The sequence below is a fragment of the Pipra filicauda genome, unplaced genomic scaffold (assembly GCF_003945595.2).
Source record: "Pipra filicauda isolate LSUMZ 115617 unplaced genomic scaffold, ASM394559v2 scaffold67_size6003252_pilon, whole genome shotgun sequence".
Taxonomy (NCBI): Eukaryota; Metazoa; Chordata; class Aves; order Passeriformes; family Pipridae; genus Pipra; species Pipra filicauda.
In genome coordinates, this window is record NW_024104842.1 from 4,653,866 (window position 1) to 4,677,714 (window position 23,849).

At 37.5% G+C, this 23,849-nt stretch overlaps 1 protein-coding gene across 1 annotated transcript; it reads left to right on the forward strand.

The window, feature by feature from the left end:
- Positions 1-1,190: 1,190 nt before the first annotated feature.
- Positions 1,191-15,705, forward strand: AGA (aspartylglucosaminidase). Its single transcript, XM_027741593.2, has 9 exons — positions 1,191-1,376; positions 3,207-3,360; positions 3,983-4,095; positions 7,317-7,429; positions 8,421-8,535; positions 10,482-10,557; positions 11,298-11,405; positions 13,466-13,599; positions 14,409-15,705. The coding sequence occupies exons 1-9, from the start codon at positions 1,223-1,225 to the stop codon at positions 14,507-14,509; spliced, it is 1,068 nt and encodes a 355-aa protein (XP_027597394.1). The 5' UTR covers positions 1,191-1,222; the 3' UTR covers positions 14,510-15,705.
- Positions 15,706-23,849: the final 8,144 nt, after the last annotated feature.

The window sequence follows — 23,849 nt, forward strand, 5'->3', positions numbered from 1 at the left end:
TTTAAACTATTGCTAAAGGTTTATAACGAGAAGCTGGAACGGCAGGGGCAGAATTAAGAAATTACCTGGTATACATTTTATGATTTCTATAAAGTAAGGCTTTTCACAAGTTTTTCCCTAAACTATGTCGCTGTAGTAGGTTCCAAAACATGCCCTTTGCAGAAACATCTCTGTACCATAGGGCACTTTTGACAAAAATATCCATGTTAACAAGGTGTCAGGTGATGTTGCAAGTGAATCTCATGAGCATAGGTGACAGCCCTTACCCCACAGCCCTGCGAACACACAGCCCCCCAACACCGCCACAGCTCAGCACCCACACTCCAGCACTGCCAGCAATCTCATCAGTGGGCTGGGGCCACCCACAAGCAGGCTGGCTGTAACGCGCATCCAGACACACAATAAAAAGCTGCATCAAAAGAAGTGTGGCCAGCAGGTCAAGGGAGGTAACTCTGCCCCTCTGTTCTGCTCTGGTGAGACCCCACATCAAGAATTGCAGCCAGCTCTGGGGTTCCAAACACAGGAAGGACATGGAGCTGTTGGAGCACGTCCAAAGGAGGGCCACTGAGTTGCTAAGAGGGATGAAGCACCTGTCCTACAAGGCAGGGCTGAGAGAACTGGGATTCTTTAGCCTGGAAAAAGAGGCTTCAGGGTGACCTAAGTGCAGCCTTCCAGTACCTTAAGTGAACTTACAGGAATGATGGGGCAAGACTACTTACAAGAGCAGCTAGTTACAGGACAAGGGGGAATGGGCTCAAATTGACACAGAGTAGGTTAAACTTGATGTTAGGAAAAAAGTCATTAGAGGGTGGTAAGGCACTGGAACAGGCTGCCCAGTCAAGTTGCAGATGCCACATCCCTGAAAATGCCCAAGGATGGGTCTTTAAGCAACCTGGTCTAGTTAAAGATGTCCCTGCCCATGGCGAGGGCGTTGGAACTAGATGATCTTCAACGTCCCTTCCAACCCAAACCATTCTATGGTTCTATGAAATACAAAATGTATTTTAATCTGCCCTGGACTTCGGTCTTTGCTGGGACCTTTAAGCTCTCCCTCGCCATGACAGCGCTGCTCAGGGCCGGTCTCACCACTCCCCCGAGCTCCGGAACCACACCCGCCCGCGGCCACAGCGCTCCCCGCGGCCGGGCCCTGCGCCTGCGCCGCCGCCGCCGCCGCCGCCTGGTTGGTGTCGGCCCCGCGGGGGCCGGGCCGGGCCGGGCGGCCATGGCGGCGGGGTGCGGCGGGGTTTGGCCGGCCGTCGTGGTCCTGGTCGTCCTGCTCCTTTTGCTCGTCGTGTTGCCGCCACCGGGCGCAGCCTCAGCCGCCGCCCTGCCTGTAGTCATCAACACCTGGGCGTTTAGGACGGCCGCGGAGACAGGTGTCCCGGAGGGGGACTGGGGCGGGTGGGGCGGTGCTGTGCCGCGCCGCTCGCTGTCCTCCTGGTGCGCTCTCCCGCTGTGAGGGGCCGCCAGGCGGATCCGGGAGTAGGTGGTGGCAAGAAGGAGCGAGTTGTGACCCTGCTGCCGTCAAGCGGCGCTGGGTGCAGCGGGCCCAGGCTCTGCTCCCCGCCTGCCCTGTCCCGGGTCAGAGAAGCCCCGCTGCCGCAGGGACGGGCAGGCTCTTGGAAAGGGGCTCGGGCGCCGAGGCGCCAGGTTACCCCTCGTATGGGAAGGAGCTTACCTTTACACTGGTGCTTCCCTGACGCCGAGTCCTGGTGTGGCCTGAGAGCCTGCAAGCAAATGGTTTAACTTTCCGCGCTGGGAAAAAAGGCGTTTAAAAAAACCAAACCAAACAAATCAGTAGAGAGGGGGGCTATGAACTGCAGATATGCTAGATTATGCCCTTAATCACTCTTGTGCCTCTTTGCAGTGGTTTTTAAAGGTGCCCTTTTGAGATTCGTTCTTGCCCCCCAAGGATTTAGGTAGTTATGAATATTATTTGTTTTGAGCTCGGTGTTTTGTGATGTGTTATTGACAGGCAAAGCACATTTTCTTATGGCAATGTAAATTAGTTGTGAGTACTGATTGTAAAAGACTTGCAGGTTATTTTATCGTAGTCGAGTTGTCAATAATGCCTTTCTATGGAATTCTTGCTTGTGAAATGGGTTACCTATAAAGCCTTGTATAGGTCAGAAATAAAATATACTCATGAAAACTGCAAGGCCTTTTGCAGCTTCTGAAAGTTTGTGTTAAGGCTACTGACAGCAATAAAGGTAATAGGAATTGGAGCAATACTCCTCACACTGAAATTTGTAATAAAAGACAATCATATGTGGAGTTGGATGCATGGCATTAAGTCTTACTTTTTCCCTGGTGCAGGAAGCTTATGCAGTTGCATGTGGCATTTGTGATGGTAAGGCTTCTTGGGATGGTTTATTGCTGCAAAAAAGAGCTGTGTGCATTTGCTGCCTCCCCTATGCTGGGTCTGTTAGATGATGTAGCACCAGAGCGAGCACAAGGAGGAAGTAGGACAGCAACTATCAGTGCCAGCAAGCTTTTGTGCCTTGGAAAGTTTTGCCTGGGTCCAACCTTGTGAAATCTCATATGTGCAATGCCTTCAGGCTCAGCATATTCAAGCCGTGTCGTTTGGCATGTCTGTAATGTCTTACAAAACTGCACCGTGATCTAGATTCTAAAGAATAGAAGACTAAGGTTTGGACAGGAGAACGGAGACTAATTTCTTATATACCATTTCCACTTTAGTTTCGTGGTTATGTAATTACTGATATAGATTTAGATCTTTTTATTCTGCAGCTGGACACTTACTATTCTCATATGAAGCTTTTGAGGGCTGCTTTTTTTTTTTGGTCTTTTTTTTTTTTTTCTAAGATGAAAGTTTTGTTTCCCCTTCTCTCTCCTCCCAGAAGGCTTTAAACAAGCAGTGATAAAGTAATTATTGGTTCTGGGCACAGAAGGTTATTTGATGTATAGAAGTTGTGATAGTTGTTAGTAAATAACAGAAGAAAAGCTTTGTTTCTCAGTCAGAAACACTAAACAGATGAAAGAAAAACAATATTTAAAAAAAGTGATGCTTTACATTCTTTCAGTTATATTTATATTTTGACTTTATTTCATCTGTAAGTTACGGTTTACTTTTGTTTATCCGCTTATGCAGTGCATCTGCATTGTGTCCGTCTTTAAAACATTCTTTAAAGTAGTAGTGGAGACTGTTTTCCCTGGTGACATTTAATGATTTGTGTTGATTATAGCTTGGAGAGTACTGGAGTCAGGAGGTTCTGAGCTGGATGCAGTTGAGAGAGGCTGTGGGCAGTGTGAGGTTGATCAGTGCGATGGGAGTGTGGGATACGGAGGAAGCCCAGATGAAAGTGGAGAAACAACTCTGGACGCAATGATTATGGATGGGTAAGGAAACTACATGGAGGAGAGAATGATCCCTATATTAGCACATTTAAGAGTTGTTACAGGATCTTGTTGCTTTGGGGCTCACTATGGGACAAGTTATATGTTAACTTGTGGAACTAGGAAAAATACTGACTGGTGGAAGAGTAGGTTATGAATCTTCATATGTAGTGCGGTAATTCCGTTCTAGATATAGAAGTTGCAAAGCAGATGGTTTGTAGCATTGTTAGCTTTCCCTTTATATTCAGTCCATAAATATTTCCCTTCTGGAGGAGTTGTCTTCTGTAATTTATTTGCTATTTAAAGCTGTCCTGGTTAAAGAGTAATTGCAAGTGTGTTGTTCATGTTATGAGTTTATGTTACAAAATAGTTATTTTACTGAAAATATTACTGTAGATGGAGTTATTGTTACTTGAGCAACATCTCCATGCCTGTGAAAGGAAACAATATAGGTAGGAATTTTTTCCCTACTAGTGTGATGCCATCAGTCTATGGCATAGAACAATTAAAGCATTATGTTAAAGGAGCAAACTTTTCAATTTGGATGAGAACAGATCTTGTCTAATAAAAAGATGTGCAATTATTCATGTATTTTTAATAAGTTTTAAATATTTTCTGTTTCCAGCAACACTATGGAAGTTGGGGCTGTTGCGGATCTCAGACGTGTAAAAAATGCAATTGGTGTAGCACGAAAGGTCATTGAATACACTAAGCATACATTATTAGTGGGAGAGTCAGGTAATTATTCCTTTAACTGTTTCCAAGCCATACCCTTGTCTAAAACACTTCCTGCTAAAATTGCCATGTTTTAATCTTGGTTATATAGGTGGAAGAATTACTTGACAATAAGATCAATTTAGTCAAATAATTCAGAAGTGTTTATTTGCTCATTCCATGTGTATGAAATAGGTTTATTTTTAGAAGAAAAAAGCATAGTTTTATGGTTTTCCCACCAGCCTAACTGCAAATATTAACTTGCAATCCCAAGGCTTTGCTAATATCACTGATATCTGAGTTTTCAAAGATGATTTATTAAAAGACAATATGGAAACTGTTAGATGTAAATGTTGCATTTAAAACCATGGAATAACTTTTTCTAAGGAATGGCAGAATTAATAGACACTGCAGTTACATTTTACTACTTTGGTATATTTTGAGCATGATTATTGCATTTCATAGTTTAAAAATATTAGTGAGAACTTGAATGAAAAAAATTACATTAGAGGCTCTACTCTTAGGCACAGCAAAAGAGCAATAGCAAACTGGAGGTTGAGCTTTTTAAATACAGGCTGCTGTTGGTAGAGTAATACCAGTTTCAAAAAGAGATGTACCTTCCAGGGAGGTGTGTGAGTAGTGAGCAGGTTTCTTGGCTCACAGTTAAGGACTTTGAAAATGTACGCACCTGCTCAGAAGGAAATTTGGAGATAAGTGTGGAAGTTGACATCTGAGCATTAATGGTGATTCAAGTGCTTTGAAATTGATAAGAAAAGATAAAAGATTCTCGAAGAAATTAGTGTGTACAGAAATAAGTGCAACAGCAGTTTTTTGATGCGATCTTGGGAGGACGCTGTTTGACGTGTTTGAAAAGAGAGACGTGCAGATTCTGTTTAATTTGAGAAGAGGACTAAGAGAAATTTCACAGGTGATGCAGAAAAAGAAATTGGTCAGGTGTTAAAAGCAGAGGAAGAAATACTCATAATACTCATTTCCCCATCGTTGTTAGTTACCAAAATATTCTTAAACTTTGATCAGTAGAATTAGCAGAAAAGATAATGAAAGTGAAGAAGCAGAAGAATTAAAGTGCTGATCTAAAATATGTTTTCCAACCTAAGAAATAGGTCTTTGCATAATGGAGGCATGTGGACAAGGTTGTTATGCTGAGTCCTTGCTGCCAGTGAGAACTTCCTCAGAAGAAACTGTCTATCAGTAGTGGCAAAAGAAAGACAGAAAAGCCAAAGATTTATCTGAGTAAAAATTGGAGATGATGTTTAACGTTAGTGAATTAATCAAAGCAGTGGAGAAATTGAGGAAGAATATTTCTTGTGAAGAAGTGTATTTTCTGTGGAAATTGGAGCTTGGATAAAAGAAACTGTAGTTGTCTTCATCAGGTGAAGATTGATACATTTGAATCTTAAAAAATGCATGTGAGATAAAGAACAGTTTATTTTCTAAATAAAAATATTTACATTTTCACCAGAAGAGCTAGCTAGAATAGTAAACTCTTTTCATATAAATGCATATAGTCTCTGCAGGCATTTTTTTATTCAAGATACAAAATTGCTGAGGTTATTCCTTATTTTTCTCCCAATAACTAAATGGCACTTTTATTTGAACATACTTAACAATATAATCCAGAGAAGTCTTTGTACCTCCTAAAATTGCATTTTTATGAGTGGTTGACACTGGAGAGGAGGAGGAAGCAAACTGTGGCATGCGTTAATTTTCTAGTCATCTGTTTGTCCTTGATGTGCTCAGATATTATTTCCAGGCTTAGTTTTTCCATTTTCTTCTCAGTGATCATGGAGAGGCTAACCACCCTGTAGATCCTTGGGTTCTACTTCATGGTAGTGGTGTAGCTTTCATTGAACAGATACAGATAACTACACTCACCAATTCTTGCATTGTTAAAAGCTGGTTTTTGTCTTAATTCTTTAGGGGTGAGTCTTAGCAAACAATCAATAAAGCACATGTATATCAATGTAGACTGAATGTGGTGAGGGATATTCAGTGTAGGAGGATTACAAGTGAGGGAAAAAACCCTCTATTTTGGTTATTGTCTGCCAAGAAATTTTCTTGTTTGTCTCTAATAGATAGGGAAGTTTCAGTGTCAGTGTGCCTGACCTTTTTCTCTTTTTTTCCTATCAATATTTAAACCATAATCCAAGTAAAAAATTCAGAAAGTAAAAACGACCAACTCTGCTTTCTGGAGTAGAAACAATGCTTCAAAAGTTATGAAAGAATTCCTGACAAACATACAGAAACACAATTTTATCCTAAAAAGAAAAAAACAAAAAAACCCTAAACCCTACCTATTTGTTCTAGAAATGGGAAAATAAATATCTATTTAATTGAAGCTGTCAGTTTTCCTCTGAGTGCTAAGGAACTTTAATTGTGTCAGTTTTTAAGAAAAACATAGAAAAGCTGTCCAGAAATAATTCAAGGCTTCTCTTAATTCTTGGAGTAGATAAGCTTGTTCAGCTGTATATTATAGTGACGTTATTATCAAGGATTGATAATATAAACTCAGGCATCAGAACCTAGCAACAGTATCTGTTACTGGTTAGTATCAAAGGTATTTTCAGCTAAAAGATGAAAGAACAGTTGATCTTTTTTCTTTTCCCTTTGCCTAACGATAAAAGTTACTCTTAGAAGTGTAGCATTCTTTCATTGCTTGTGTTGGTATTTCTTTTGCTCCCTTGGCTCATACTATATTAATTTTCAAAACAAGCTGTCACTTTTCAAGCTGCAAGGAAGAAGTGTAATATGATGTAAGCTGGTGGATTGCTTTCTTCAAGTATCAGTGTTTTAATGGCAAATGTTGTGCTGCTGGGTTACTTACATTTTATAAAAGACTAGCTTTTTAAGGCAAATATATTTGTATCATTTACTTAAATATTTCTGTGACCCATACAGCCCAGACCACTCTTCCTACAGTTTATTTGTGTCCAGTTGATTAACAGAATTGAATTTGTTTCTCTTTCAATGGTAAAACTTATATGTATTAACATAGTTATAGTGAATTGAAGAAATTTGATATTGCCAATGAAGGGAGGGTTTGCTACTGCAGTTGTACATCACTCTAATGGCTGATACTGCTCCCTGAAGGCTTATTTCTCGTCTCCATAAAGGATGTAGAATTTTTTGATTTCTAAAAAGCGTAACATGAATGTATTATCATAAAATGTATAAATCTGTGAATAAATCAATGTGTTTTTTTTGTTTTGTTCTTGCTTTTCAAGCCTCCCTGTTTGCTGTAAGAATGGGGTTTCCATACGAAGATTTAACAACCCAGAAATCACTTTCGCTGTATTCAGAGTGGCTTAATCAAAGCTGTCAGCCAAACTACTGGAAGGTACAGTGCAGCGGTGGCAGTGAAGAGGGGGTTTAGAAAGTCACTAATGCAGCAATTGCCTCTTCCTTTGAGCTTATATTGAAGTTACACTTGACATGTGAAGAAAAAGAAGTTTTGCATATTAAACAGAAAAGGCTTGGAATTACCAAGCATTTGGTAGACTTGGGAATTGTATGTGTCTAGTTCTTATTTCTTAGATCCTGCTGGGTTTGACCTTGCTGCAGTAGTGTTTTGGTGTAGCAATTATTTTTTTTTCCAGTTCTTAATTGGGACAGGACTTCTCAAGCTAAACACAGCAGTGTGTGTATTTTTTGATGCATGTATAAATTTCTGAAAGAGAATTTTACAGGAGTAATTAAGGTCTCTAAATAGTTAGTTGTGAGGCTTCATGCAGACCTGTGAATACATCAGATTAGTGCAGCTGTCCATTAAATTTGCCTGCTGTGGCGAGGTTGGCTGGTTGGAGGGGTTTTTTTTGCTTTGGATGTTACAGATTTCTAGATGTTTGTACACTGTATTCATTGTTTCTTGAATATGGAATGCTGCATTGCTGAACCAGTTTAATTTAGTTTTGATTTTTTTTAATTTTCAAGATATTTTCAGTTGGGAAAATATCTTGAGTATGATGCTGACTTGACAATATCTTGACATTAGTATAACAAACTCATTTTGTCTGGTTGTTTTTTTGACTTGAAAATTTTCTTCATGTCATTGAAGAATGAGCTGACTTTTTTTTTTTTTTTGACCACTCAGTTAAGCAAGGGAAAATCTTTAATTTTAACAACATAACTTTCTAGTAGGAAAACCTTTTTACTATATTATACCAGAAATCAGTCTTTAAGCAAAACAATTTGTGGCATTTCAGTACAACTGTATGTTTTAAGTATTGGGCATCCTGTATGGCAGATTATAGGTATTGATTGTAGTATTTTTAAATTTATTGGTATTGAAGTATAATGTATTATTCATGCAAATCAAAAAATATTTACAGAATGTGGTACCAGACTCTTCAAAATCCTGTGGACCATATAAGCGGCCTGGAAAAGTAACTTATAAAGAAGAACAGACCGTCTCACAAAGAAGTGTTCAGAACCATGATACTATTGGTAACAACTTTTGGTAACCCTGATGCTGATTTTTTTCTCATTCCTCTACAGATTAAATCATAGTAATTTTAAAGAAAAGTATTTCATATAGTAATTATTTCCTGTTTATAGTGGTTTCAAGATTCTTTTACTTATGTGTTAGGATGGAGTGCCTAAAAGTAAGATTTGTTTCTCTTTTTTTTCCAGCACTGGCTGCACAGCCACTTGCTTCATATTTGCCCTTAGCTCTTGTTCATCATCCTACTACGTTTCTCGCAGATACCTTGGCATAATTCTTGGACAGCTATGGATGCTTAGAAAACTGATTAAGATTAAAAATAATTATTTTTATCTTGATTATGGTGTTGCTTTCAGAGCAACTTAGAAGGCATTACAGTGGTGGAAGAAATGAGTAAACAGGTAGTCCTGTTGCCAACTAAAAGCAGTGTTTGTCAAACACTCCTGAAATTTTTAGAACAAAGTTTGCTTTCATTTGTCTTCTGTTCTGGCTTTAGACTAAATCAGTAAACTTCTCCAGAAATTACTATGCTTAAAACAGGCTAGCAGTAGTAGTCCCAAAAACTTCTAAGAGTTTACTGATTGAGGACTGTTAATTGCTAAGCCTATAAGCTGGTTAAGGAGCAGATCAGACAAAGGAGTAGAGCAGTTACAGATTCATGTCTTTTAAAGCTTTTTACTGTGTAGTCTTGAAACTAGCACTTTTTGGTTTAGTTTGGATTTTCCTCAGTAATGCAGAACTTTTCGCCTGATGGTATTTGCAATACCAAGAATTAACAAGTTATTTCAAGTGTGAATCTTTTTTCTTTGCTTCTAGTTCACGCTGCTAATAACCAATTAATATTCTCCAGAAGGTGGACAACCCCCCAGATTCTTAAGCTGATAGCTGGTTTACTTTACTGGGGTAAACAGTCTTTAATTAGTGCTGGAAAACTCAGAAATTGTGGAGTGTCAGGAGAGGGGAATCTGGTAAATACAACTCAAGAACTGATGTATCATTAAGTAGTTGTAAGCTGTTTTGTAGTAAACGACAGTGTTTTGTATTAGTATTTCAAGTTCTCCCACCTCATTGTTTTATATATGAAATGTCTGTGTGACTAGCACATTTTGAGAAGAGTCTTCATTCATAATGCATTTAAGACATTGGAAGGATCTAATGTCCTTCCAGTCTTTTTACATAGGACAGAGAGTCAGTGCCTCTATGCTTTTAGCTTCTACTGGTCAGGAAACTCTTGTGTAAGAAGTAGGTACTGCCTGTTGAGGTCAGAGAACCAGAATTCAGCTCATCACATTCTACTCCTTGGCTCTCACTTTGTATTGCAGTTTTATGCTAGCAGCAATTTATGCCCTCTCTTGCTCTGTGGAGGTGAATTCTGGCTATATGGAGAAGCAGCTGATCCCAAATCCTGTTCCAAGTGACAATCTAAACTTCTCTTGTATGAGGCAGTGGCTTTCTTATCAGCACAAAATTAGCAAGGGGTAGGCTTATCCATCCATTTGGTTGCCTGTCATGTAATTCAAGTTACTTTGGTAGTCAGTATGTCACCATCTGCCAAATTTAAGCTCATCCTTTTGATTTTTTTTTTTAATTTCCTTCAAGCACTATTTATAATTTCCTTGGTGCTTGATGTAGTGACACCAGGTCCTTTTTTTCTACTGCTTAACATAGATGTATATCAGGAGGCAGTGCTTGGGCAGAAGTAACATCCAGCTCTGAACAGTGTGGCACTCACTATTTTACATTCTTTTTTGAGCTCTTGTAATACATCCTAAAAGTTTCCAAATGTCTTTTAAAAAGAACATGTTTTCCTTGAGTACAACTCTTGTATTTCAGTATATCAGTAATTTGAATAGTCTGTGCATTGTGGTTCTTTTTATAAGCATAGTACTAATTAAATAAATTTTTTAGGAATGTTTCTGAATATGTTTCATCCTGTTGAAAATCTTAGGTATGGTTATAATTGGTGTGAGTGGAACCGTTGTTTCTGGGACATCGACTAATGGTGCAGTCCACAAAATTCCGGGGTTGGTATCTCTGGTTTTACAAAAAAGTTTTTTCTCCACCTTGTTCCTATGTTAAGCTTGCCATGCTGTTGTAAAACATTAACATTAAGATCACAAAATGGCCTTACTTATTTCTGTGCACTGCCATAAATCCTAATGCTGATTGAGTTGCAAAATGATTTGTGTGTGTTTGAGGGAATGCTTGTTTTTCAGCTGGCTTAATTCACCATACTGGTGAATGAATGAATGAATTAATTAATTAATACACAAACAACTGGCACAGTTTTGAGACAACTTATAAGGCAAGGCACCAGAGACAAATAAGCATTTTGGAGAGGTGCACAGTCTCCAAAGAAATGTACATAAAATCAGAGCCCCAGGCTAGTATTTTATCCTTGAGATACTTTTTTTTACCCAGTTAGAATTCTTTTCTGTTAACCAAGTCAGACAACTTCGGGATTTAGCAACAAGTTATTGAACATATTAATGTCCCCAGCTGCTTACTGTTGCCCACAGGCTAAACCTCACTGGCCTAGTTATAGTCAGTATAATAACAAACAGTTGTGCATAGGAGGTGGATTAAGCCTCAGGTCAGTCAGGTTATCACAGATCACTCATATTGGTAGTTTTAAGATAAGACTTCTGACTGCTGTGGAGTGACCTTTTTACCTGTTCTGTTCTCCTGTGGGTTTGACGCTAAAGTCAGCTGGAGGCAGTAAGGCTGACAAAGTTGGGTTTTTATTTTCCATTGTTCACTACAGCCGTGTTGGAGATTCTCCGATAGCTGGAGCAGGATCTTATGCGGACAGTACAGCTGGAGGAGCTGCAGCCACTGGGGATGGTGACATTATGATGCGCTTCTTACCCAGGTTTGTCCTTAGGGCAGACTTTGCCAGCTTTTCGCAGCAAAATGTAGACTCGGCAAATGAAGTAACTGATTAAAAAGACACTGTAACTTGCTGCTGAAGTGGGAGTAGAGGAAGGAGTGGAAGAGGAAAGAACAGTAGCAGTATTAAGTCATTGTTATAATGTGTCTTAAAAGAAGAGACAAATATCTTGATGACAGATCCCTTAATGCTGCCAAGCTGTGAGCAAACAGGCAGAAGGTAATATTTCCAACCTATATGCTTTTTAACAGAACTGATTAGCTTTCTCCTCCAGTGTTTTATTATGTGGGAAATAAGTATCATAAATTGTAGAGAGGAGGAGGCGTGGGTCTCAAATTATTCAGGTGGGGAGGTGTCACCGTAACAATCCTATGTAATTGCATCTAATTTGAAACTGAAAGAGGTGTTTTAGTGCTATCATCGTGGTTCTATAAACTGTGTAAAATATGGCTGTTTTCATCACGGAGTCTTGAGAGTCATCCTTGTGGGTCGATCTCAGGAATGAGTTATGGAAATCCATGCTGAACATAATGGGCTGTGATGCTTGAAGGACTATATAGAAGCTCAGGTGCTTTTTCTGAAACTCTGGCAGCTAAGAATGCCTGCTAGCTATTGCATATTCACAAATGTCCTCAATGAAATTCAAGCTGTTCCAAGCCAGTCTTGAAGTAAATTATCTATCCTGTCATGGCGGATAACAACAGCAGTAGTTAGTTGAGCTGCACCATGAGCTTAGTCAATAAAAGCTGATATTACACTTTAGCAGCCTGAAGTATTTGGCTGTAACGCTTAAAAGCATTTTGTGTTAGCACCAGTGGGTTTTAGAAAACAACTCAGCCTAGATGGTTAATCACTGCTTCCTTGTAGATAAAGATTTTTACTAAATCCATGTTACTTAGATATTCCCACATGGAAACAAAGACTAAAATTGACCTGCCAGAAGTGAAGGAAGTGCCAAATAAAGGGCGAAATTGCTAATATTTGGTGTCTGCCTTCTTTGCGATAGTAATTTCTTACTGAGTTTTTGATTAGTGAAGAGACCTCTGTGAAATATAGCTTTATATTCGGTCAGTTATCTTTCAGATAAGTTGAACTTATTTGATTGTTAGAATAAATCAAAGATAATAGGAAGTCTAAAATGCAAGAGAAGTTCTTTTCTGCAGTACTTTGATAACACCTGTAGGTAATGCTGTCTGTATATCTCTTAGTGTAGCAGGAGTTGGTGTTGGTACGTGCGTCTTTCATCAAAGCAATCTAATGTTGTTTGCTTGTAAGTTATATCAGATGTTGTCATTTAATCTTCAGGTTCTGAAAGAAAATGGCAACAAAACTAATTTTTTACCTCTGAGGACATTTTTGAAATGCAACTGATTAATCTCAAGCGTTTCCCATATAGTCATTTGTCTAATGATACTGTAGATAAAAAGAAAGTTCATTTTGATTCTCTTTCATTTAAACTAAGATTTTTTTTCAACTTAAGTTTGCAAAAAATTTAAAAGTGTCTCAAAGTCTTGATCAAAACATTGTACCTTCATATTCATAAAATAAAGAAAACGTGTCAGTTTTGGTGTTTTCAGAGTTTTTTTTAATGGTTACTGAAATCAATAATTTATTAGTAAGGTAATATTGGAGATCAGTTTTCTTCAAAAAGTTTTCTTGACATTAGCCTTTTTGAAAACTCGTGATCACTTCTAATGTCAAACTCAATGAAAAATAGAACCCACTAACTCTTTAGTTGAAGAATGCAAAGAAGCTGTTAATCTTTTGCTTAGCCTCTTCTGCAAATGATCAGCTATCTCTTGGCTTGGTCCTACCATAGAACAATAGATGGTATAGATGACATCTTGCAATTCCTTTCAGTCCTGCTTTTAATGACTTTTTATGTAGAACTTGAATAATAATTGCCAATACAAGATGGCCTAAAAATTACTTACTGTGTGTTTTCATTATTCAAAGAAACCAAGGTCTCTTCAGTGGTATTTTAAAATATATAACCTGAGTATGGCTAACTGTCTGGGTATGGGGTCGGTTTTTTTTTTTAGTTATCAAGCTGTGGAATATATGAGGATGGGAACAGACCCAACAGTAGCCTGTCAGAAAGTCATTTCCAGAATCCAGAAGTATGCTCCAAAGTTCTTTGGTGCTATCATTTGTGCCAATACAACTGGAAGTTATGGTATGTATTTTGCTTTGCAGGTAAAGGTGCTTAACCCTTGCTAGATCACAGAAGGTGGATTTTAAAGCAGAAGTCTTTATTCTTTGAGGACTGCAGTAATACTGGCCATTTGTAGTACTAAATGCTGGTTACCAGGGCAGTTATGTCCTAGTGCGAACTGGGGATACTGTAATTTTCCTTTGCATTTTGATGTCTTGGATTTACACAAAATTTATGGAAGGCTTAGGAACAATCAAAAATATTTACAACCTTGATGTGTTTTCCAGGACTGCATATGATTAATTTGAAGGTTTTAAAGAATTCTTATGCTTTCCCTAGATGTGGCATAAGGGAGGGAGAACGTCACTGTTAAGCATGGCTTCAAAGCTTTCCAAGAGCAGTCATTGTGCCAGGCATCTCATTAGTGAACTCTTAGATCAGTATGAAGCACAATTTGCTAATCAACGTGGATTATTTAGTTAGACTGCTTATTGCTGTTCTTTGATCTCTTACTTCCCATAGTTCTGTGTTTAAGAGATTAGTGTTGAAGGAACTCATTAAATTAATCAGGACTGAAAGAGAGAGATATTTTCCTAACTTGCATTACTTTTTTGAATTGTATTATAAGGGCATTAATTGCACTACAGCAGCCAGTAGTACTGTATTTTAACTTAAATACCTTCAAGATGTCTTGGGTTAAACAGATTGTAAAAGAATAATTACACCATTGTAGTAGAATTTGTAACTGGGTCTTTAGATGATAAAATACAATGACAGAGACACTAATCCCAAATGTAGCATGTTATAATTTTTTTTTCTTCCTTTCCTAGGTGCTGCATGTAATAAAATTCCAGGATTCACTCAGTTTCACTTCATGGTTTCTAACCCTTTGCTAAGTCGACCAACTGAGCAAGTAGTAGATTGCATTTAATTTCTTTTGTCCTATTAGCATCTCAGTTTAGAAGAGGAAAGTGCTAAGGTTCCCTAGGAGTTACTTTTTAAAATGGTTGTTTCAAGCATCTAATGGCTTATATGGTCTGTTTGTTTTCCTGAGGACTGAGTAGCTAAAAGTAATGAATAGTAACCATTGAACAGGACCTTTGCTTTGCCATTTAAAAACATATTTGTCAGAAATCTCGAGTAAAGGGCTGGAACTATGACTCTACAGAGGAGACTTATTTTGAGACTACTTAATTCTCTTTCTAAGATTTAGTCTAGGTTTTCTTTTCTCTTGAAAATAAAATTGCGTAAAAATGCCGACAAGCAAGGAAAGGGGGTTGAAGAGTAGTGGAGACTATTTCAAAGCCTTAATGAAGAAATAAGAGGCATCTCCTTATGGACCATTCTGACTTGTTTCACAACAGCTGAGAATACATTTGAATAGAGAGAACATGCAAGCATCCCTGGTAGTGCAAACCTTCAAGGAGTATTGTTTGACTCTGGATGTGAAGACAATTGGAAATCTTCCTGTCACCTGGTTTCTGTAGTGGAAGTTAAGTTATGAATCATAGTCACAGTGATTTCTTTGTCACTAATATGCTGTGCACTTGCCCTTTCCTGTAGCACATTTAGCCCTGCAAAGGAGCAGTTGAATACCTAGAGTATGACAGTTACCTACAGTTTTGGGTTTTGTTACTTTCTGTGTCTAGAGACAGAAGGATTCATTTGTAATAGAACTCCAGGATCATGAGGATTGTTCCATAGGTATTTGAAGATCTGGAAGAATATTTTCAGAGAGGGGGTGCTCAGGCATTGGAATGGGCTGCCCAGGGAAGTGGTGGAGTAACCACCACAACACTGCAAGTGTTCCATAAATGGCTGGATATGGCATAGTGCTACAGTTTAGTTGGCATGATGGTATTTGGTCAAAGGTTGGACTTGATCTTGGAAGTCTTTTCCAACCTTAATGATTCTGTCTTAATTACTTGTCTCCACGAGATGTAGATACTAATCCATGTGATTTGACAATGTAGGTTGTTTTGTTATGATGAATTAGTTATAAATGAACAGGTTAATTTTTGTAAATTATTTTGATATATTTTTAATTTGACAGTGTATTATAATATTAAGAATGTACCATTCTGATGTTATGGGCAGAACTCTGAATAAAAAAATAAAATGCTTTAATATTTTGTCTTAAAAATATTTCTTTAAATGTTACTATTGGTGTTCTATTATGCTTAGCAGACACATTAATTTTTTTAAGAAAGATAAATATCAAGTAGAAACTCTTGCCAAAAGTTTGTTCCTCCACGTAAGTTCCATTAAATTTACAACATTGCTTATGTCTGATCTGATGACTGCATTTGCAGATTGCATTAGTCATCATGGAATGTCAGGGTAACTGAACAGGAAAAATGCATCGTGATACTCTGTCACTTTAATTTTTTGGCTTTTTATTGTTTCAAGTTTCAAATGTTTAAGATACTTCTCTATTGAAGGTTCAGTAACTTGAATTCACAAATGTGAATAGTCTCAGATACAAATGAGCTTTTTGTCAAAAATTGACAGCGTTTTGTAATTTTTTTCCTATTGATTTATTTCTTCTAAAAGAAATTAAATTATATATATATATATAGACATTTACAGGTTAGAGTAGTATTTCATAATATATGAATCAATCATAATGTTAGATAAGATTGTAATTGCAAAACTGAAGTGAGAAATATAAACTAATTTCTCTCACATAGAATTTTAGGTCCTGGATGTTTTATTGTTTGAAAGTCTGAAGAATGTTTGCCTTCATGTTAATTTTCACAGGTTCTGTTACCACATTCCTTTTGCTCATGGCCTTCACTTAAATTGTGGTATATTTTCTCTGTTGTTTTGTGGGACCTTGACAAACCAGATTCTCTTCAGGACTCCTTCTTCTTTGTGGGATAAATAGGGTTTTTCAGCAAGTTGTTTTCATTTGTAACCCAAATTCTCCTGCATGCCTTCCTGCCCCTCACTCCTGCTGCATGCCAAAGTAATTTCATCTGTGGCTTAAATTACATTTTAGGATGACTTTTGTTAAGGGTCAGTGTTGCATACTACTGATGCCATTTCACAAAAATTTCAAAAATCACCTCCACACCAAATAGATGCATAGCTTACACTCGCTGCAAACTGCAGCATTTTGTAAAGCATTCTCTGGTCTGTCTAAAGCCTTCTTCCCTGTAAAGGTATGCTGCTTTTCCTACCTCCCTCCTCTATAATCAGAAGAATCCTAGTGGTGTTTTTCCTGTTCTGCTGCCATTAATGGTGCTTTATACTTTCTTCAAATGTGGAGTTTGTTTTCTAAATGTTTTCTCTATATTAATTTTGCTTTCTTTGCTGTCAGCAGACCTGTCATAACAGCTTTCTTGACACATTCTGACTACACCCATCCAAGTTCAAAAGTTGGTTAATTTTCTTTCTGAAGTTTATTTCATACATGATTCATACACAGTCTACATGATGTCTACATCTACATGATGTAGACTGTGTTGTATTATTTTGTCAAGTGGTATTTGGCAGAGAGGATCCCAGTTCTGCATGTTTGAATTCTTAAAGGTGGGATAATTACTCAAGCAGTAGCTCCCAGTATCGCCATAATACAGATTTAGAATTACACTTAGCTGGATCATGAATGCTTATTGTTCTTAAGTAGATGCTTAATGGTTTATGTGGTTATTTATTAAATACAATCCGACAGGCTATTTGAAAATAAGAATGCTTATGCTTGCTCACAGTACTGCTCCTGCATAGTCTTTGTTATGAGATAAATTCCAAGACAAATTATCATAGATCATCTGTGAGAATTATAGTTGGATTGGCAGGCTGATACATAGAGAAGTATAAAGGAACTGAAACTTCTCGTAAATTAATATTTTTATCTGTAGCACTTTTCCTGAGCATTGAGGAACAATGTAGAACTGAGAGTTTCCTACTTTTCCTGTGTAACCAGTTCTTTAGTTATGTGGTTTTTTTCTGAAAGATTTACAGTAATGGATGTAGTAAAATACTATAAATTAAAAGAGTGGATGTAAAAAGTATTATAGACAAGTTTAATTCATATGCAGTCAAGTGTGTTTTGCTAATTTGGTTGTTACTGAAGACTAATTTGTATGTTATAAAGTAGAAAATAAATTATGTTGGAGTAGCTTCAGTGTTAATGAACTGTAGCTATTTCAGTTCAATCTGTATCCATTATTACAAATCTGTCAACACAAAAAGTCCTGTGGTCTCACTTCTCAGCAAGAGTTATGACAGTTTTTGTTACTGCTTAGTGACAGTGCTAGCCCCAAAATGGGTTTTTCAGGGTAACATCACTTTGTCCCATAAGCTTAAGAGTTTTTATCAGCTTTTAACTGATTTCTGCAGTGCTACGTCTTCCTGCCTGCTATGTTTCTTTCCTAGAGATTACTGTTCCGATACCAGGACTGGCAGACCAGGGTGTGCTTCATGCCAGATCCAGCAGTTTAACCTCTCTGACCTCCATCTTGCACTGAGAATAGCAATGCCTGCACCCCATTCCATCAGCTCTGCTATGGGGTTTATAACTTCTGAGCAGCAGCAAACAGCTCCAAGGTAATTTGACTGTACTTGTTTCCTGGGAGAGTATGCATCAAGAGTATGTATCATACCATCCTTATTCCCATGACTTGACCTCCAAGACTCATAGTTACAGCAGTGGTAATAAAATCCACAAAAAGCAACTATAATGAACAAGGAACAATTAACTAATAGTGAAGTGCTGAAGACAAGGTTATATTTTAAGATTGTTCATCTCTCAAGGATGGTTTCAGCTGGATAAAGATTTTGCTGCCCCAAGTGTTGTTGGTATTACCCACATCCTCCAGTATGTGTTCTCTCTTCAGTTATGCAGGTGGTTCTGGTGATTGTGCAGCTCCACAAAATGGATCAGCTTGCTGTCTGGCTGAAAACTATTATTTTTTTTCTTTTTCAGAATGTGAGTAAGCAAGCTGTTCTGTTTTTACCTTACAGCCACACAGCTGCTAATACCAACACAGGGTAGACTGCAGGAATATGCAGTAGGGCACTGAGAAGCATGGGAAACAATCCAGCTGGTGACAGCACATACTTAGTTTGGCAGAAGACTCTTCAAAATTTTCCTGTAGACTAAAGTAAGGTGCCTGTCTCTCTGCAGGTTTCATGATTTAACCCTCAGGCTAGATGCCTATTTACTATTTCTCCCCAATAAAATCGGTAAAAGACCTGAGAGTCAGGGAGTATTTTTGTGAACAGGCTATTGTCATGTTTCCCATATTCTCTCTTCTGTCATGCAAATACTTAGTTACCTACTATAGGTTTCACATTTTCCGGATGGGAAAGTGCAAAGTCCCTGTTCAAGTTTTTTCTGATCACCACCTCTTAAAATGTGATTTTGAATTTCTGGTGCCTGAGGAGGCTTTACAACTTAATCTTATACTTAGAGCATCTGTTACTACAATGCTTTATGAAAATGAGAACCATGAATTCAGTCTCCTTGACTGGCTATTTAATTGAAAGTCGCTGTGAAATGTGCTTTCTGTTAATACCACTGTGTTTTGGACAGACTATGATATTGGACTCGTGGGGATTTCTGTCACAGGGATGCCTGGTTACTGAATCACAAAGAATTTTAGGGAAGAGACAATCACCAATATACTCAGTGGAGCTAAGATAACATCTGCAGGCACATTCAAGAATAGAGCTATAACCCTGTAACTTAATTTGAAAAATCAAGACTCTTTCAGACTTGAGAATAGAAGTTTGATCTTGCATAAAGTTGTACTTTTATAACAATAATGTAGTGCCTTACTATGAGAAATGTAAGTGCTAATTCCAGATAAATATTCCAACTGTCATTTATAGTTATCATTTTTGTACTTTGGTCAGGCAGGCAGCTATTCATAGTATGCCAATCAGTGTCAACCATTATGCTCTGCTTTGTAGCTGTGATTTTTCCAGACTTGGCATTTGGGAAGAACTTCAAATGCATACTAGAATTGGAGGCAATCCGGTCATATAATAGACCATCTCATGTAAGTGCCTCTAAAGTATTACTCACAGCGAATAACAAAATCACTGAACAATACAGAACTACTGATCAGTGTGCAAAGATTAGAGTACTCCATCCTTAAAAAGGAAGAAGTTGCCCTTTCTTGGGAAAATCCAGAAGAGACCGAGGTACCAGAGTCCAACATTTTAAGCTTTATGAGAACCTGTGTGCTTTGTATCAGGTGCTGCTTTCTATCTTTGTAGGTATCCCACATCTGTATGTGTTTCTGTTAGTGAGGTTGCATAAAATCAGTAGCTTCTAATGCTAGGAAGCTAACAGGCCCTCAAGCTCCAGTCGTTCTCTTCTAACCCCAGGGCCTCGTTGGATGGACTTGCTGGCACATGAGTGCTGATCAGCAGACAGTGAGTTTGTGCATCTGAGCCTTGTTGCATTTGTTTGTTTTAATCACTGTGCTATTATATGTGAAACATGAAAATCTATGTTCAAATAATAAACCTGCCTGATCCTCCTAGAACACTGAGGCCAAAGAATCTTTTCCTCTTTATTTTCCTTTAATAAGTAGCGATTCATTCATACAAGGTGAAACATGAAATGAAAGATAGCATGTGAAGATCTGCTTCACTGGGAAGATGGAAGTAAGATTGCACAAGGAAACACACCCTGACATATGTCTGTTCCTGTCAGTACTGGTTAGGTAGCATGTGGTACCAAGCATGTGGTAAGCATTCCTTGAGTACCAGCAAAGCTCAGAAAACAGAGAAGGTTCCTGAGGGGTTCAGAAACAAGACAATAAGGGCAACTTTCTGGTGAGTAAAAATAAATGTAGATTTCTGACATCACGAATCTTCTATCAATGTGGTTCCTTAAATTCCCATCTATTAAATTTTCATAGTAACAACTGTCTGTTCCAAATGATGTTATAAAGGCACATGACAATACTGGATGACTAACAGCATACCTGTCTCGTGCTGAACCACCACAGAATTACAAACTAGGCATTCTCTCATACCTATGAAATGAGTAAATTTTATTCTCAAACCGAAGATATGAGATTGCCACCCTAGGCAGAACCCTTCCCTTTATGCAATCAAAATGTCAGGCCTACCATCCCGTGTGTGGAGAATGATACAAACCTTTTCCTGTTACACCGTTATCAAATTTCAATATTTGCAATGATGTTCTGGCAACGTTAGCAGCCTATCCATAGGAGAACAATTTAACAGTTATCATTGTAATCCGAGTAATTAATTAGTGATCAGTAAATCTTTCTTACATTCGAGAATGTTTACTTTAGCCTTATATAACAGGGTTACCAGGATCTATGTTCAGATGTGATGCTCTGGGGTAAGCTATCTGGTAAAGCAGTGTTACAACCTGAAGAGAAAAGTGGATGTGCTGCACACTGGTTTAGGTGAGAGACTGTAATTGCTATGAATGGTAATCATATAATCATATGGCCAAGCACATATATGAAATATATGTTTCATATATTTTATAACTGAAAGAGCTACATTTGTTAGTTCTTATTACAGGGAATAAGTGGGAATTGTTTTGTTTTCTTCTGCAATCTGAGTAAATATTTTCTTGAATCCTGACTGCCTTAAACACCTTATTTGGAGAGTCTTGTAAAACTTCTGGAAAAAATTTTAGCTGTTACTAGTGCAAAAAAAAAAAGAAATTAATATAAAAAAAATACAAACCCCAAACCAAAACAAAAACCTAACAACAAAACAAACAAACAAAACCACAAAACAAAAACAAACAAAGCAAAACCCCAAAAAATTACTGGACTTGCTCATGTGCCAGAGAAGAGAATTAGAGGCATCAGGCAGGCCCACAAAGAAATTATAGAATGATAAGGGTTTATTATACTGATAATATATTTACCATCATGGCAAAAGTTATATGTGAATGGACATAAAGGACAATTGGAGGTCATTTCTGTTGACCTTACTGTCTGGTTGCAATGCAAAAGCTTTTTATTATTTGTAACACCTAGGAAACACTATTTTCACTGGATACAAGCAGTATAACTTAGCAGCTTTCAGTAAAGCAAGGTAATTCTAAATATACTTGATTTTAAATAGAGGAAGTTTTACTTGAGTATACTTTCATTTTCAAAGTTGATGTAGTTGTGCTTTTTTAGCATGTAACGGTTATGAATGGTTGACTTATTCATCATGAGCAGATATAGCCTGCTGCCAGTTGGTGACTGAGCCCGCAGTTCTGCCACAGGAGTAGAAGCCAAGAGCTGCAGATTTTGTGTGTGTCCAAGAGTCATTCTTGTTCCTAGGAAACAACTCCAACCTCAGTTACAAGTTCTTCTTCTCTTATTTTTTCAATCAACCAGCCTAAACAATCTCTAAATATAGCTTGAATATAATCACCTAAGCTGTCATTTAAAGATTCATCTCAATCAGCAGAGCCTGCCAGGTGATTGTCACCTGAAACCTTGCAATTAACACACTATTTTTGATAAAACAGCTGAGTGTGACTTGATTAATATGCTATCTCAGGAATGGTCTTTTCCAGTGTTTATTACCGTCAAAGCTGTCAGTCCTGCATACTGTGTTAATTTTAAAGACTTCACAGCAGATACAGCTAAATGAATATATCTAACATAGGCTTTATCTGGCTTCTGGAGATTTAAGTAACAAAGTTCAAGTGCTTAAATTTTTTCATGTGCTTCACGTATTGGTATAACAAAAAATTAAATAAAGTTAATCCATCATGTGCAATGAATAAGGCTTTAAACTAAATTTGAAAGTAATGTATTCTAGATAACACCCAAGCCTAGATTGTGTAGAGCAGTGAGGAGTTAAAAAAAGCTGTTTGAATTGCAGTTGATAATTGTTATCAGGGACTGAGTTCAGTAGTACCTAATTTATTACATTCTAATTGGCATCACACCTGAGATTCGCTAAATAAAGTTTAAGGTTAGTAATCATGCCACTTTTTCTTTTTTTGGCTTCCTTTTGTGCACTATCGTTTCATGGTTTTATTCACCCCGCCTGAATTCCACCTTCTTTGTTGTCCCATAACTGCTCTTCTCCTTTTATTTTGATATTGAACTTATTGAAATAACTTAAAATTAGCAAAATATAAATAGCTGAAACTTCTGTAGATACGGTAGTATCTGCATACCTGAATAGGTCTATGGCAAAATTTCTTTTATCCTTATGGCTCATTCTGCATTGCTATGTATGAACATGCGAAGTCAGGCTACAGAGGGATAGTTTGAGTGGTTACACCTTGCTTTGATCACCCGATCTTTGTATTGATCTCTGTGGGAATCCAAGAACTTTTAGCAGCCACTGTCAAGATTACATGTTTAGTACATTTCCACTGCAAAAAGAAAACATTTTTTTTCTTGTGTGTTTAGGTACATTTTTTGACTTCTAATTCCTTTTTAGTAGTTTCATATCTCACAAAGATATAAAAGTTTCAAAGGTAAGTTTCCAAAACCTTCTGTCCTTACTATGAACTTCCTCTGCAACATTGTTGCTACTTTTAGTGTCTGACAGTGGATTAAGTCACTTATAGTCATCCTTAGTAATTTATGGGGAAAAAAATTGCTCACTGTTTTTAATCAGAGAATTCAATTTTATTTAAACACAACTTTGAGAAGTTGCAATGCTATAATAGTAAATATATTTGTTCTGGTCTACTTGAAGTCATTTCAAGTTTTTAAGAAAAACATTTGCTGCAAGGCTGCTTTTATATATAAGGGTGGTTATTTTGTATTTGTAAAGCCTTGTGGTATTTAGACTCTTTTAGACAGATTAAAAATAATTACATTTTATTTTTCTAGTGAAGATGAAATGTACCATGAGACATTGCATGGATTTCTAGTTGAAGTTGTAAGGTATTGCAATACTAGGTAATAGCTGAACTTTGGAAAGAAGCTGAGAAGTGGCAAATGCAGTGCAAGTAACACGAGCTATCAGAGAAAGCAAGGATAAACTATATATTCTATGTGTACAGTAAGGTAAAGAAAAAATAACGGTAAGGGCTTTTTTTATTTTCTAAATTTTCTGTTTGTACAAATGGATTTTAAGCTTGTTTGTGCATTCTAATGTTTAGTGTATTTTTTTTACTTTTATACAGTTCATCTACAAAGCCAACTTACTTGTTATTTCCCATTTACAATCAAAGCAAATTATACTGTTATACTCAAGACCACTTCATGTGAAAATACCATCCTTAAGAAGTTTACCAGCAACTTTGCCTTGAGTGGAACTTTTGCTAAATGTTTGTTTCACTTTCACAGGCTCTGCAGTGTTGC

What these genes read in the sequence shown, in the direction of transcription:
- AGA (XM_027741593.2), top strand. Translation starts at nt 1,223, where the DNA reads ATGGCGGCGGGGTGCGGCGGGGTTTGGCCGGCCGTCGTGGTCCTGGTC. An exon ending in TAGGACGGCCGCGGAGACAG is followed by an intron (nt 1,377 to 3,206) that starts GTGTCCCGGAGG and finishes TGTTGATTATAG; the next exon opens with CTTGGAGAGTACTGGAGTCA. An exon ending in GACGCAATGATTATGGATGG is followed by an intron (nt 3,361 to 3,982) that starts GTAAGGAAACTA and finishes TTCTGTTTCCAG; the next exon opens with CAACACTATGGAAGTTGGGG.